General features: G+C 46.5%; 1 protein-coding gene across 1 annotated transcript; it reads left to right on the plus strand.

Annotated features, from left to right (window-relative positions):
- Positions 1-3716: 3716 nt before the first annotated feature.
- INAFM2 (InaF motif containing 2) lies at positions 3717-7495 on the plus strand. The gene has a single exon (XM_082202500.1). The coding sequence runs from the start codon at positions 4374-4376 to the stop codon at positions 4713-4715; it is 342 nt and encodes a 113-aa protein (XP_082058626.1). The 5' UTR covers positions 3717-4373; the 3' UTR covers positions 4716-7495.
- Positions 7496-16732: the final 9237 nt, after the last annotated feature.

The following is a 16732-nucleotide window of genomic DNA, read 5'->3' on the forward strand; positions in this document are numbered from 1 at the left end:
CTGATTCTCAGACACCTTTTCTGTGTCACAGTTGCAGGGGTTCCAACAAACTCAGAGGGTGCTGCAGAAGCAGTTCAAACAAGAAAGTTACTGGCAGCTCTCAACGAGGAAGAGGGGTCTGTCACTTTCAACCCTTTCAGCAGGGAAATTTTGGGTCCCAAATTGCCTGGAGAAAGAAATGGAGAACACCCAGAACACAGGAGATCGGAGAAGAGTTGGGTGAATAAGTAAATAAATTAAATTAAAAACTGCTGACAATGACACAATAGAGGGGGTCCTCTGGGGGCCATGAAAAACCTTAGGGGACTTGTAAGGCCCACAGGCCACATTAGGCACCCCTAATGTATTGTATCACAAAAATACTATCACCATACCGAGTCTCTCACTGCTGACAGCCATGCTCAAAACCCAGCATCCTCATATATGCCTGATCCACTTTATTTCTTTAGGTTTCCCAGCAGCTGCTGAGCAACAGCAGAGCCTTTTAATGAGCGGTGCAATTTGGAAACCAGTAATTTCATATCCTGCTGGAGCTTCGATCAGCTGTTACTATATTGCAGAAGAGCTGCATCTGAGACTGTGCTGCTCATTCTCTTCCATTCAATAGCATTGCCCACTTAAGACAGATTTGCTGGGCTCCTGGGAACCGGAAGACCAATTCCCATTTAATAAGGATTTCCTTCACCAATAGCCAGCGAGAACACAAAGATGGTGTGTGTGTGTGTGTGTGTGTGTGTGTGTGTGTGAGAGAGAGAGAGAGAGAGAGAGAGGATTTATAAGACAAGAAGGAAAACGTTGGGAGGCTGAACATATGTAGGATAGTTATTCAAATAACAAGAATCTTAATAGTGGGGAAATCCCCTTATTACACTAATTTTTCATCCTACTTTCCTTAACATAAGGTTACCAGATGTCCCCTTTCCCCAGGGACAGTCCCCCGATTTACAAATCAGTCCCCATACAAAATCCATTGAAGTTGAAGTGTGTCCCTGGATTCATTGAAAAAAATCTGGTAACCTTACCTTAACATGAATGTGTGTTTAGGCATGTGTGCGCGTGCATTCACTTCCCCTTATGCATTTGTTTGTGTAGATTTTAATGTGGAGGGGAAATAGCATCCTGACAGCAAGAACTGTTCTGTTTTAGTCAGCCAGCAATCCAAGTCTGTAATGGCAACTTAGCCTCCCACAATTATGAAGTTGTGTGAAGCTGCAAAGCTACATCTTCAGGACAGAGTGGCAATAACTAATTAAGGTGGCATACAGATTAGTCATTATGGATGGTATTCAATTAATGGGCCTAACTTAGTCATGTTCACTCATTTCAGTGGAACTATTCTGTGTAAAAATTAGTTTAATACCAGCATATGGCTGCCACCCTGTGCGCGGTTACCTGGGAGTAAACCTCAGTGAGCTTAATGCAGTTTACATCTGAGCAGACATGCATTGGCTTGGGTGACATAAAGATCTCCCATTGAGATATGGGACCGAAGTGACTGAAAATATAAGGCTGTTCTTTAGAATGAGAGGTGTTAAGCAGCTGTAACGGAAGATGCTCAAAAGGCTTTTTTCCAAAACATGCTTTGCTAGAACAGGGGTTGCCAAAGTTGTGCCCAGGGGCACACATAGGCTTCCTCTGGTGCCCACAGGGTCTTCTTCTCCCACTGAAATTAGACTTGAAATGTGCATTCTGTTGTTGCCTACAGAACAGGTTGGTGTGTAGTTGGTTGCTCTGGGTGTGTGATGCCCACAAGATTTGCAAATTGGCCCAGAAAGGTTGGTCATTCCTGTATAAACAGAGGGTCACTTTGAGAAATGGCATGAACTGGAAGCCCAGGGTCCCACCTCACCTCTAAAAGGGAACTGGTAGCCATTCACATGACAACAAGGGCTCCTCCTTAAATATGCTGCTCCCTTGCATCTGAGCTGACAACTGGGAAGTCAGAGGGCTTGATTAGAATTTAGGGCCACTAGTTACTGACATGTGATAGAGGGACCGTTTATGTAAACAAAGGTCCCTGAACTTTACTTCAGCCATTTGCTTATACATGTTCAAAAGCCAAATCAATGGTTTGAAGTAATAAGAATATGGAATTTCCCATTACAAGATCAGCTCTTGACTTGTCCTTCTTTCAGTTAAAGGTGTGTGCTGTTGTACTCAACAGCAAGCTCCCCTGTTACCTTTGATGGGTAGCGTTCACTGCTCCAGAGAAAGCCAAACACGCAGCAGCCTATCACAGACTCAAGCAGGCCAGCAAGCAAGAGGACGTAGATGAAACCCACCTGAATTAATGTATAGCTATTTGCCTGTCATATTAAAAAAAGAGGAAATACAGAAGCATTTCTTTCCTAAGAGGTTATACCTTCAGATAGAACAAATGAGATTCATGTCACAGAACTGTTTGGTTTTTTTAAAAAAGCATTTAAAACAGTTTGAAATGTTATTCTGTAATTGAACTTCTGGAAATCCATTTAGGACTTCTGAGTGATTGAGGTGTATCTTTCATGAACACTGCATTTCAAAGATGTTTCAGCTGTCCTTTTTCTATCTAGACATGTCATCAATTTATTGGATGTTAGCATTTGTGCAACATTTCAAACTTTTGTCACATAGTTATACTTTAAGACTTTGAATTTAGCAGCAGCCAGCAGATCAGAGATCAAATGGTCCTAATAAGACAAGTGGTATATTGCCATTCATTTATTCACCTCATTTAGTATTTTGATCCAATATACCTAAAGGGCAGTTCTATCTCATATGTATAAAATCAGCAGAGGGATTATTGCATCCCAATCCTTTGTTCTCAACATGTCATATTGGCACATCACTGCATTAAGAGTCAAATGGCAGTAACAGAGCATCTTAAGGTGACTTCATTCTAACACTCCGGTTTTTAAAATCTCTGTTTTGAAAGTTTGGAACCAGTGAGCACTTTTCTAGCTTCTTCCCCCTCAATTCCTTGCTCCCATGAAACAAAAATACAAAATGTTGGATCACACACACCAAAGTCATTAGTGGGTCCTAGAATCTCTATTAGACACACCAGCATCTTGGGCAGGGCAGATTAGATTTCTAGAGGCGTTTTTCAAACCGTCAAACGCACCTAATATTTGCAATGTCCAGACTCCAGGTGCTCACCTATTGGTCCAAAATCCCCGCCCCCCCCCCCATGGTTGATAGATTGAAAAAGCGGTTTTCTTGGCTTCTTTTGCAATGTTTGAAATGGGAGCTATGAGACTCACAAATGTCCACAGTGAGATGAACGGGCCCCCAAACTAGTTCAGGAGTTCTTCCCGGACAAAATCCGGGAGTCCCCATGTTGACATTACAGCACAGGCCGGTGGGGAGGAGAGTGCTGCTCGCTGAGCGTTTGTTCTTCGATACCTGTCACTTCGGGATCACGGACGGGCGCCTCGATATTTGACCATTCTCCCACGCCCGCACCCTAATATCAGCTAGAGGAGGGAAAACTAGTGTCTGAAGCAGACCTCTCTCTCGAATGGCTTCGGACTTTTGAGCGACGTGCAGCAATGCAGGGACATTCGGAAGGAAGTCCCATTTCATTCAGTGCGACTCCCCCCACCCCACCAGCCTCAATAGCCAAGGATTGCAGATTTGTTTAGGATCGCAGCTCTGCGTGTACCTTTCGCTTCCTGTCTCCCCCGCCCCCGCTCCCCCCCCCCAGCGCGACCCTACCGCATGTACTCGGAAGTAGTGACTCCATTAAATGAGACTGCCTCCCAGGGAAATGGGAGTGGGGATCGCAGCCCCCTGAGTCGCTCCCCCTCCCAATATGTGATGCGCCGGAGCTGTTCCCCCTCCCCGGACAGAAGGCGGATCGGCGGTCCCTGGCCTGCTGCCAGCGCAGAGCCGCGGCTGGCCGGTGGTCCTCCCGCTCTTGCATTGCCTTTTTAAGGCGCCACAGCATCCGCTCCCACCTCCGTCGGCGCTCGTGCCCCTTTAATACCCGCTGCCTGCACTGCCCGGCAGCTGAGCGCCGCCGAGACACCGCGGATTCAGCTGCTGCTGCTGCTGTTGCGAAAGAGAGAGCGAGGCGCGCGCCCCGACAGCAGCATCCTCGCCGCGGGTCGAGGCCGAGCGACGCTGCCTTTCCGCCGACGGGCTTCCCACCCACGGCCGCCTCCCTGCAGCCGGGCGCGTCGCAAGCTCGCAGCCGAGGCCGTCGATCGCTGTCCGCCGCCTGCCTGCGAGGCCCACCCGCTGCAGCAGAAGCAGCAGCGCCTGGTTCTCCCGGCGCCCCGGGGCATGTCGTGATGTGATCGGCGGCGGCGCGTCCCTCGGGGCCCATCCCGCTCGGGAGCCTCAGCAAGACGGAGAGGGCGGTGGAGCAGCGGGCCAAAGGCCGCGCCCCCATGAAGGAGAAGGAGGCGGGGGCGGGCGGGGAGCGGGGCAAGCCGGCCACTTACACCGGGGACAAGAAGGCGCGCATGGCGGCCAAGACCAACAAGAAGTGGGTGCGCCTGGCCACCGTGCTGGCCTACGTCCTCTCCGTCTCGCTGGCCGCCATCGTGCTGGCCGTCTACTACAGCCTCATCTGGCAGCCCGTGCGCGGCGGGCCGCACACCCCGCCCCAGCCGCCCGGGACGGCCCCCGGCCCCGACCCCGGCCCGCTCGCGCCCGGCACCGGAGAGACCACGAGGCCGCTGACCACCGCCGTGCCGCCCACGACGACGCCCGACACCTCGGCGCGCTAGGGACTCGATCCGGCCCAGGAGGCCGGAGGCACAACCTTTCTCCCCGCCAACCCCATCCCTCGACCGACCCCACCGTGCTGCACCGACTCCGGCGGAGACAGCGACTGCGGAGTACAAGGGAAGCCATCCGACCGGGAGCCCCGACGGCCGCTGGAGCAAGCAGGGAGCCTGGACCGCCCCGTCGCCCCGGACTCGAGCGCGCGCTCTCGGCTGTGGACTCGGAAAGGCCGGGAGATGAAGGACGCTTCTCCTCCTGTCTTGGCCCTTGGCTTCCCCGCCTCGCTCTCTGGGACTCGAGCAGGGAAAACTGTACCGGTTTTTAGTTTTTACAAATACGGTTTATTAATCCCTAAATAAGTGGGGGGGAACCACGTGGAATGGAGCTCAGGTATGTCAGCCTATCTGAAATGTACCCCGAGGCATTTCCTTTGTACCCCTGTGCATATACCTCTTTGTATACAGATCCCCTTAGTTAATGCATAGAGAGGACCTATATAATCTATATTCTGTACACACGCAGACAGAGAAGGAGCAGGTGCTGAATGGTGTTTAAAGGGCTATTGGGGAAAGCTTCCTTTGCAAGTCACAGCTAATCTGGGGTGGAAAAGGATGCCCAGTTCCTTAAAGCCCTGGCTATAGCACTGTTTGACCCTGTGCTTTATTACTGCTTGCTCAGCACCTCTTTTGTTAAACCATTCTTTTCCAAGTTGTAAGCAAAGAAGAGACGTTCCGGTTAATATTTTGTTGTAAACATGCCCAAAAGGAATTCATTCCTGAGGTTACTGTTGTCATATTTCTCCGGCTCATGGCGATGCTGCTTTTGAGAGTTAACCTTTGGTCTATTTGTTCCTGACCTTTTCCCAGGCCAGTTACATCAGATTTGAGTTTCATTTAACTTTCCTTCTGTTTCAGCTGTCATTGCTGCCAGTCCTAAATTCTTTGACATAAACCCCCACTGATATCGCTGCTGGCCTGCATGCTGACCTTCCCAATTTGGGTTGACTCTACCCTGCCCACTGCAAATGGTGAAACCCCCCTCCCCTTCCCAGCAGTGAATGAGAGCGAGTGGAAACAGCTACCCTTTGGTCACTGTTTTTGTCTGGAAATCCCCAAACCATCCTTCTGCCACTTCTGTTCTCCTTGGTTGGTTGCAACTGCTGCTGGGGCTTCCAGAAATAAAACAGTTGCATTTTAATTGCATTTTAATGCCATAGGACCATTCCTATAAGTGCAGACTTTACAATGGTATGAGCGATTCCGGTAGTCTGAGCGTTGGAACAGTGAAGCAGCTAACACAACCACCCTCGTATAGAAATGTATACCTGGAAATGGCCACGGTTAGTTTCCCCAGAACCTGACTTGAATCTAGTCTCTTCTCTTGAACCTATGTCAGAGGCCTAATCTTTTATATTTTTAAACTTGTCTGTTAGGGATTTGAAATACATTAGTGTATGAGCTGACAACATTCACAATTTTGCTGAAGAATCTAATGAGAGCAGAACATGGTTTCAAACCCACTGTAGTGCTTAGACATAGCTGATATTCAGGTTTTTTAAAACATGCATTTTCCCTCCGTAGCTCATAGCGTTTAGTTCTATAGTTGATCGTTTCCATCACTTCGTACAGTACCCTTTTCCCACAGGCGCATAAATCTTTTTGTCAGGAAAAAGCATCTGCACAAAGAATCTTGTAGTCTCTTAAAACTTTATTGCATTGGGTATAATAAACACTTGAGTTTATGCCAGAATATATTAGTCAGAGGTTCCACAAGCCTCTTGTTGATTTTTTTTTCCTGGAAAAGATAAATATGGCTTCCTCTCTGGAACATGTGCATTACAATGTGTCACACATGTGTGTTGTCTGCTGTGGGATGGCAGTTGCTGTGTATATCAGCTACCTGATCTGTGTTCCTGCAGTGACAAGGGGATTGATTTCTCCATCGGAAATTGTAACCCCAAGTCCACTGTGCAGCAGGAGAGGGGAGCTTGGAAGCCTGCAATGCAAATCCTATTCATGCCTGCTCAGAAGTAAGCCCCACTGCTTTCACAGTGGGAATTAGTCCCCAGGTAACACTGTATGTGTGAGCAGCCTGAACTGGCCTTGAGCACTGGTAAGCAGCATGCCGGCCCAGGAAACCACTGGACCAGGGTGTTGTGTAGCTGCTCCCTGACTTGCTCACTGCTTGACTTTCTCGCTTTGAACTAAGCAAGCTTGCAAGCTGCCCCCTTCCAACCAGCTGGATCCAGCGGCTGAAGTAGCAAACTAAAAACAAAAAAGAGCAGCGTGTTTTTTTAAAAAGCTGAAGCTGTAATAGTGAACTGACCTCTGATGGTTGTGTTGTTTTGGGGAGGCCACAGGCCTTTGAAGGAAAATACAAGGTTCCCACCACCCCTTTATTGATTCAAATAAATAGCAAAAAATTGTGCCCTTAGAGGGATTTCCAGTATATTTTTTGATATGTTGTACAGTTAATACTGCTAGTCAGACATTTTGAACACGCAAGGACAAATGTGTGATATTTCTGAGTGATTTACTCTGGGGAAGAAATGAAATGAAATGTTGGCAAAATTACTTGATATTGGGCTGCCAAGCCACTAACCTTCTGTACGGTTGTCACTGAACGTCAGGCTTGAATAGGTTTAAATTCGAAGTTGTGAACATGCTCTATGTCTATATCTAATTCAGCCATGTAAGCTATGTCTGTATTCAGAAGTTCTGTATATTTTTAAAAAAATATTTTTAAGGTGAAAAAAAAATACACTGAGAGATTTCTGCCTAAACTCAAATGTTTTTGACTTGTTTTTTATTTAAAAAACCACATTCCTTAAGAGAGTATTACCCTCCCCTATTTACAGATGCAGGAAATGGCATGTAGCCTGTCAGCCTTACCCATCAAGAAAAAAATTGCTTCAGCTCTAGATTCTAGATCCTCTTTTAACCAGCTGTTTGGTTTGTATGTTACTCCAGACAGGAGGCTGGGGAAATCTGAATATTTATGTGATTTGGAGATGGCTGTATGCAGCAGGGGTCAGCTGGAGAAGCGCTTTGGTCAAATGGCAGAAAAAAGAACTTTGTGGGCACAGGAACTCCAGTTAGCTTTAATTCGGATTAAAGCAAGCCTGGCTTTCTGTGGATTGAGGGCACCCTGTTTGGGACAAGCTTTGCATGTCTTTGATTGTTGAGGGCGTAACTGTAGAAAGTCGAACTGTTTCGTGTGGTATAAAACATTCATACATGGATGGCATTCAAAGAAAATGTACAGTTAGCTTGTCGATTGTTTTGTTTGATGTCTGTTTGCTCAGTGGGCCCAATTGTGGCTTCCCAGTGGGCAGGTGCAGAGTGCGGGAAAATGTGTGTCTGATCCCACATACATGACTTCTTACATGCCTGCTGCACACTACTGACTATTCAGAAGGTGATGTGTGGAAGGGGCCCATCGTGGTGGCGATGGTTTTGTGTTGCGGGTAGGATTAGACTATTGTGCAGTTTGGACCTCCGAGTTGGCAGGAACAGACTTGGTGAGAAACGCTGCTTTCGCGATACGTTGATCTGGGATTCATCTCTGCTGACTCTCATCAAAGGGGAATGAGTGGGAGAGGAAGGAAGGAAGAAGACTTATCGGGTGCCAGGACAGTTCAGTATATTTGGAAGCTGGGTTTATGGGAAATGTGCATTCCCAAGATCCCATGGCACTTAAGAAGTCATTCAGTTTAAAAAAAAATTTTTTAGAAAAGACTCAATAGGAAGCTGCCGTGGCTGGGACTGCTCTGTGATTGGGGATTCCTCAGAGGCTGCGGGATGTTTGTGGGAAGGCGGACAGGGACTTATGAGCAAACATGTTTTCTTTTTGCAAACAGCTAATGGCTTTCTTAAGTCTGCTGGGTAAAGACGATGGAAGGGGAAGAGAAGTAAACTCAATTAAATGAGCGCTGCTTAATGTTCTCTTGCCACTTCATCAGAGAGAACTTAGAATTCCTGTGGTTGGGCATCTTTTCATATACGTTCAGATTAAGGCCCTTTCTTGAAATACTGCCTGCCATTTAAGGGCAGCTTCACCTGAAAGTCCTGGAGACTGACTGTTAACGTGTCAGCAAATTCACTCTTCAAACAGGAGTTGAAAGCTACTTTTGTTTCTGACATTCCAGCGACCAAGTATGCACGACACAGCCACTCGCGTGCAGAAAACACATTGTCTACCCATCACTGCTTGATGATGCAAGTATGAGTGCCATAAAGCCAGTCCGTTTATTTGTAAAACAGTTGAGGTTGGTGTGGATCATACTGTCATAGAGAAAGTGTAAGCATTGCCATGCTAGAGAGGCAGGAATAGTTTGAGATCATTGCGACAACCATCTTAAGGGCTGTCCCATGGAAGATGAAGCAAGCCTTTTTTTTCTCCTGCTCTGGAGGGTGGGACTCAAACCAATGGCTTCAAGTTGCAAGAAAGGAGATGCCAGAAAAACTTTCTGTTTGGCAGATCCTTGGAAGGTGATGGACTCTCCTTCCTTGGAGGTTTGTAAGCAGAGGTAGGGTGGCCATTTGCCATGTATGATCTAGTGGAGATTCCCTCATTGCAGAGGGTTGGACTAGATGACCCTTAGAGACCCTTCCAACTCTACGATTCTACGATTCCTTTCCCCCAAGCTTTTTATTTTGCTGGGAAGCTTCTGGCAGGCAACATTGACAGCACCCCTTGGACTCATGTGCCAACTTGCCACCTGTTGCATAGGACTGGGCAATGGTGAAGTGGTAGAGCATTTGCCTTGCATGCAGAAGGTTCCAGGTTCTATTCCTGGCATCTTCAGGTAGGTCTGGGAGTGTTCCCTGTCTGAAATCCTGGAGAAGTGCTGCCAATCAGTGTATAGGCGATTCTGAGCTAGATGGACCAATGGTCTTGTTCCTGAGCGGCTGATTGCGGCAGGTGAGGTGTCAATAGTTCAGTCCCTAGAGGGTTGGACCATATTCCCTGGCAGCATCCCAAGTCAACTGACCAAGGTCCTGGTAGGGTGTTTGTTCTCAAAACCAGGAACACCGTGAACATTATGGGGGACAGGCAGGTTCTGTCTTTATGCTGACCAGAGGAAGCTAGCTGCACGCACTGCACAGCCCATAACAATCCTATTTTGGTTCACAAAATTATAGCCACATGGGTATGATTTTAGGGTAGTTATTAACTATGACACATTGCAAATTCCTTCTTTGTGAGCTTGGCTGCTTTTCTCCCCAAAATATAGCTAAAGAACATAGGGTTGAGATATGTCATGGGAGACTTTCAAGATAATTGCCGTGAATTTCATGGCTGTGTCAGATGATGAAACTGGTTAAATCCTTTGTTGATTCTTTGTAAACATTCCTTGTGAACAGGCCTGTCTTGCTGTCTAGACCTTTTTTTCCTGCCTGGGTTGGTGCTTGGGATGCGGCAGCCCCACCTCAAAGAGTGCAGACGTGCAGAAATTAAGATTTTGATTTTTAAAAAATAAAAAATCCTGATTTCTTTTTTTAAAGAAATGGTTATTCATTGTTGTTAGGAACCAAGCTGTTTTAATGAGCCCGGGGCATGTCAGAACAATTAATGCTTATTAATTTTTTAACACATCCAGGATTTGCTGACTTTGTTGGAGATTAGCTAACTGTTAGGTGTGCGGGTGGCGCTGTGGTCTAAACCACAGCCTCTTGGGCAGTGGTCAGCAACCTTTTTCAGCTGTGGGCCAGTCTACTATCCCTCAGACCAGGTGGTAGGCCGGACTATATTTTGAAGGGGGGGGGGGAAATGAACGAATTCCTATGCCCCACACATAATCCAGAGATGCATTTTAAATAAAAGCACACATTCTACTCATGTAAAAAACACCAGGCAGGCCCCACAAATAACAAGAGATGCATTTTAAATAAAAGGACACATTCTACTCATGTAAAAACACGCTGCTTCCCGGACCGTCCACAGGCCTGATTGAGAAGGCGATTGGGCTGCATCTGGCCCACAGGCCTTAGGTTGCCTAGCCCTTCTCTTGGACTTGCTGATCAGAAGGTTGGCGGTTTGAATCCCCGCGACGGGATGAGCTCCCGTTGCCCAGCCCCAGCTCCTGCCAGCCTAGCAGTTTGAAAGCACCCCAAAAAGTGCAAGTAGATAAATAGGTACTGCTCCAGCGGGAAGGTAAACGGCTTTTCCGTGTGCTGCTCTGGTTTCACCAGAAGCGGCTTAGTCATGCTGGCCACACGACCCGGAAAACTGTCTGCGGACAAACGCCGGCTCCCTCGGCCTGTAAAGCGAGATGAGCGCCACAACCCCAGAGTCGTTTGCAACTGGACTTAACTGTCAGGGTCCTTTACCTAGCTAACTGTTTCAACTATTACAGCTGCATGGACAATTTAATGGCTCGTGAATCTGTGTGCCACTATTTGATGGCCAGAGGATGGGCAGAATGCATGGCTCACAGCTCAGGGATGGGAAACCTGTGGCCCTTCAGATGTCCCCCCCCCAACTCCCCCCAGCTCTATTTTGCTCCTTAAGCCAGCATAACACGGACAATGGTCAGGAATGATGGGAGTTGTCCTGCAACGTCTGGAGGGCCACCAGTTCTCCACCCCTGGCCAAACTGTGTGTCGGCCTTTCCTTGTGTAATACTTATATGAGTTCCGTTTATATAATGATGCTGTCAGATCTCTTCCACTTGTAATATAGAAACAGGGTTGTAGTAGGGAACGTTTTTGATATTTGGATTGTCAGTACCATAAGAGGTCACAAACAATTTTGCAATATGCTGCATTTTCTCTCTCCCACCCCCCACCCCATTTTTTTTTGAGCAGCCTCTAAAGGGTATTGTAACATTAATGAAAACGTTCACAAAATGTCAGGGTGTCATTGTGCAGCAGTCCTGGTGGCATTCCTCCTACATAAAAATATATTGATGGAATAAGTACTGGGTTGTTAATTTCTAATACAGTAACACTGTTTTTAAAAGATCTAAAGGTTTCACGGTATGATGTAGAAGCACATGCAGGAGACTGGATGCTGCTTATTGCTAATAATTATGCCACAAGCTGCAATATAGTGGTACCTTGGGTTAAGTACTTAATTCGTTCCGGAGGTCCGTACTTAACCTGAAACTGTTCTTAACCTGAAGCACCACTTTAGCTAATGGGGCCTCCTGCTGCTGCCGCGCCGCCGGAGCACAATTTCTGTTCTCATTCTGAAGCAAAGTTCTTAACCTGAAGCACTATTTCTGGGTTAGCGGAGTCTGTAACCTGAAGCGTATGTAACCTGAAGCATATGTAACCCGAGGTACCACTGTAAATGCCACAAAACATTTGCAGCTACATTCTGCACTCCAATGTGATAGCCACAAATGTGCTCTCTGGGGAGAGAGCAGTATTTTTTTTTAGGTGAAAAGATGTGGCAGATTGTGGGCTTGGCGAATGGGAGATTCCAGGAGCAGAAGCACAGCCTTAAAAGGGTCTTGTGGCACATTAATGACACATTAATCACCACATAAACTTTGGTGGAGCAGAGCCCACTTCATTAGATGCATGAAGTGTTACCGACTCCGGCACAGCAAAACTTCTACCAAAATCAATTTGCTGGCCTTTAAGGTATGCAACATGTATTGTTTTCGCTCCAACAGTGCCTGCCCGCTGGAAACTGTCGCTGCTGAAAGCCTTAAAAGTTGATGGTCAGATTGTGTACGACAAATGAGAAACAAGAGTATCTGCGGCAGACAAGAGCGATGACTAAAGAGGCAAGATGGAAGTTTGCTCGAAGACAGTCTGCCGACTTGAAATGCTTGATAGGCTCATAAGCAAGCAACATTTCCTGGTTCGTAGAACTGTGAGAGCTACCCCTTTAAGGCAGGGGTGGGGTACCAAATGTGCTCCCCATGCTTGGCCCTTAGAACCCTACACAGTTCATGCCCTCTCACTAGTCCTGCTCCCTGCACCTCCGCCACCTACTTTTCTTTCCTGGCTGACGTTGGTCCTTGAACTTTCAGTTGCCTAGATGGAGAGATGTTAATGTGAGTGGTGTAGAAACTTCAGTTTTGTGTGTGGCTAGAATGTCGCCTATTGGGTGTTGACAAGTGTTGCATCTGTTTCTCCACCCACTTATCGCTTCTAGCCCTGCCCACCCCTGGCATGCAACCCCAGAAGACTGCCCACAAAAGAGTGCCATCCTCTGGTTGAAAAAGGGCCCCTGCTTCCTCCATCAAGGGATAATAATTGGTTGGCTGAGCTGAATCCTGACCAAGTGTCAGTCAGTTCATTCTCTGCATCAAAACTGGGTTCCATTCAGAGGCGTCGCAAGGTGGGTACAGTGGGTGCAGTTCTCCCCAGGTGCCACCTCCGAGGGGGGTGACAAAATGCTGTGCGGCAGTCAATGGCTGTGAGAGACACTTGCTTTGGCACGTGCAGGCTTCCCATTGTCTGTCCGCCAGCTCTCCCTCAGCTGTTTGGCGGCCAGCAGGTTCCTCGTTGCAAGGCACACAATCTCCCCTCAAAAAGCTCAACAACTTTGCCCCCCCCCCCTTGAAAGAAAGTCAAACCATTGTTGCAAGTTAAAAAAAAAAAAATCAATGGGGGAGCCGAGACAAGAAATTTTCCGCACCAGGTACCACCTGAGCTTGCTCCACTACTGATTCCCTTACAGATCTCATCTGACTAGTGGTATTCCATGTACAGTGGTACCTCAGGTTAAGAACTTAATTCGTTCCGGAGGTCCGTTCGTAACCTGAAACTGTTCTTAACCTGAGGTACCACTTTAGCTAATGGGGCCTCCTGCTGCTGCTGTGCCACCGCTGCCCGATTTCTGTTCTCATCCTGAAGCAAAGTTCTTAACCTGAGGTAATATTTCTGGGTTAGCGAAGCATATGTAACCCGAGGTACCACTGTAACTCTGATTTGCAAAAGCACTGCAATTGTGGGTGGAAGCAAATGCCTTACTAACAGCATCCTTAGCGGTTCAATAATGGGATGCCTGCAGCAGGCATGAAGTCCACTGTGTTATATTATACTGAGCATTGCATTTCCCTTGGGCCTCGTTGAAGGTTGGGCTGCTCAGCCTCTCTGGGCACCAGCCTCAAGCCTGATACGTTAAGGTATATTGCCCTTGATTTAATGGGCGATCCATCACTTGATGAACTGCTTCTTCCTCTGGGATATACTGATCTTACAGTTGTCCGTTTGCAGCGAAGGTTGGACTGTGTAAAATAAGACGGGGTCTTAGCCCAAGATGAGCTTAATAGTGAAGCCTGACTGTTCTAGCGGTTCTAAGCTTTTAGAAGCTTGTGAAGGGGCTCTTGGGCTTGGCTTGCAGAGCATGGTGGCGCTGCAGAGGGTCATTGCTACAGATGATCTGTGTCACTGCATGTTGAGCTGTTTGTGTACTTAACCATATGGATGTTGCGATTTTCTCCATAGCATCACAAAGGTTCAAAGGAGGGGGTGAAAGTGGCATGGAGAAAAATCAATCTGCTTAGCGTAAGCCTCTGTAGATGAGTGGTTTCCCACATGGTGGCAGTCACCACATGAAGCATTTGAAAGCAGCCTCCAAATGATAGCCGTAACATATGAAACAGCTCTGAGATATCAAAGAATCGTAGAATTGTGGAGCTGGAAGAGACCACAGGGGTCATCTAGTCCAGCCCCCTGGAATGCAGGAATCTTTTTGCCCATGAGGCTCGAACCCATGACCCCGAAATTAAGAGTCACAGCTAGTTACTATCTGTTGCTAAAACATTTGGGGAGCTAATTTTTGGCATGATAAATCAAATTGAAAAGTACTTTTAAAGGTTTTAAGGTCTAGTGTGAACAAGTCTGAAGTTGTATCCCCCCCCCCGTCTTTGTTTTGTGTTCTGTTTTTAAAACAGCGACAGTCAAGGAGTTATTTATAAAAATAATAATAATTTATTATTTATACCCTGCCCATCTGGCTGGGTTTCCCCAGCCACTCAACCAAATATCTAGTGCTGCTGTAGTAGATAAAATAATTGTAAGAGCTGAGGTGCAGCAGACATCTGGGGTTCACTGAATTTTCTGGATCTCAGTTTTGTGTTACACAGGTGGCGTGTTACGTTGTAGCAAAATGTTGCAGTGTGCCTTGTTCCTGTTGAAGATCATAGAGTTGGAAGGGACCACAGAGGTCATCTAGTCCAACCCCCTGCGATGCAGGAATCTTTTGCCCAACATGGGGCTCAAACCCACGACCTTGAGATTCAGAGTCTCATGCTATACCGATTGAGCTTTCTGAAGATCTATGCATCTATGCCCTTTTCCAGAACACGCCTTTCCACCACCTGGGCTTTGACTCAAATCTTACAGAAATGCTTCTGTGTTTAGATATTTCGGGCAAAATTACTGCAGAGATGTGGCTGTATGTATTTATTTGTGCGGAGTCACTTTTGAACTAGCATTCCAGCAGATGTTTCATGTCCAATCACCTCTCAAATTATTTAGGGGTACCTTTGATCATCATCATTATTTAGCAACTTCCCTTTAGACCCTGCCATTATGAAGCAACCGTATGACAATATTAACATCCCTTTAATGGTACCCAGAGTTCTGATGGATGTCCTTCATGGGTCCACACATGACAAATATAGATGCTCTCCATCAGTTGTGTGCAGGGTATAAGAAACTCAGAAATTGTGGCCCGATCCTTTCCTGGTTGCTGCTTCCCGTATTTGTTCTTTTGCTTTATGCGTGCACACATTAGGTTTGATGGGGCATGCGTGCATTTGGGTACTCCGTTATGTGCACCAGTACAAAAGGTAAATGGAGAATCAGCCCTGAATATCGAGTGCCTCTGGGACCAGGATGGAGTAGCTGACGGTGTGATTTGCTGCCAAACATCTCCTTTTCTTGAAGGCTACATGACAAATGGTGTACGATGATGAGGCCTTACAGAAGCTTTGTGCCGGGTAGCCAGATTTAAATAGCCTCCCCATGTTTTATTTAAGCTTCGTATTCTGTAATTTAAATTCCCTTAATTAAAAGTCTTTATAGCTTCCTTCAGGCTTGCAAGCCAATTACAGTCAGTTGGGTCCAGGGACGAATCAGTATGGAAAATAATTTTAAGATCTCCTTTCCAATGAAACACTTGCAATGGAATAGCAGTTGTAAAATATAACAGCGGTTAATGCAGCATAAGAGATAGCAAAGACTGAAAACAGGAAGTATTTGATTTTGCTGGGGCCCTTCATATGTAAGATGGACTGAATAGTAGGTCCAGCAGCAGCGGACTTCTCCTCCAGTGCCCGTCGATTGTTTTTAATTTAACTGATCCAATATCCATCATCTTCCTCTTTGGATGAGCTCCTAATACCACATTTACTTTTTATCTTATCAGAACTGGAATCCAGACTTCTTTGTTTAATGCTTGTACTCAGCCTTGTTCTAATGAAGCAATGATGGAGTCCTCTAAGCATATACAAAGTATTTTTCACCAGTGGTTTACTGTAGCAAGTTCTGACATATCAAGGGTTCTCTGGTGGGGTTTGCAGACCAGCGGCTCAAATTCAAAGTGTCTCTTAAGGTGAAATACTGCCAACAAATACTGGAGTTTTTGTTTTACATTTCTTTTATTATACTTATATACTTACATCTCCCTCTTCCTTCAAGGATTTTGGAGAGAGTTACATGAAGCTTCTAGTAGGACCATCCAGACACTGTCCAGGGTGGAACCTGCTTAACTTTAACAATAGAAACAGCATGGTCTTCTGCTGGTCATTTCATGGAGGATTTCAGAACTTTATTATTGTGATTTTTCTAACTTCTGAAATGTTGGTCTTTTTGCTGGAAGATGCTGTTTGATAATTAAAGCATACCTTTAAAAAAAATGTGAAAATGAACTTTCTGGACCACAGAGAGATTTTGAAATTGAATCTTTCAAGCACCCCCAGTTGCAAATTTCTACAGGACTTGACTCCAATGGCTTGTTCAAGCCCATACTGTGAACTCTTTGTATTCCCAGCATAGCATGTTCACAGAATGGAGTGGCTGGAATTGTGAACGAACAGCAGCATTCCACA

This window comes from Podarcis vaucheri, assembly GCF_965113315.1.
Source record: "Podarcis vaucheri genome assembly, chromosome: 1".
Taxonomy (NCBI): Eukaryota; Metazoa; Chordata; class Lepidosauria; order Squamata; family Lacertidae; genus Podarcis; species Podarcis vaucheri.

What these genes read in the sequence shown, in the direction of transcription:
- INAFM2 (XM_082202500.1), top strand. Translation starts at nt 4,374, where the DNA reads ATGAAGGAGAAGGAGGCGGGGGCGGGCGGGGAGCGGGGCAAGCCGGCC.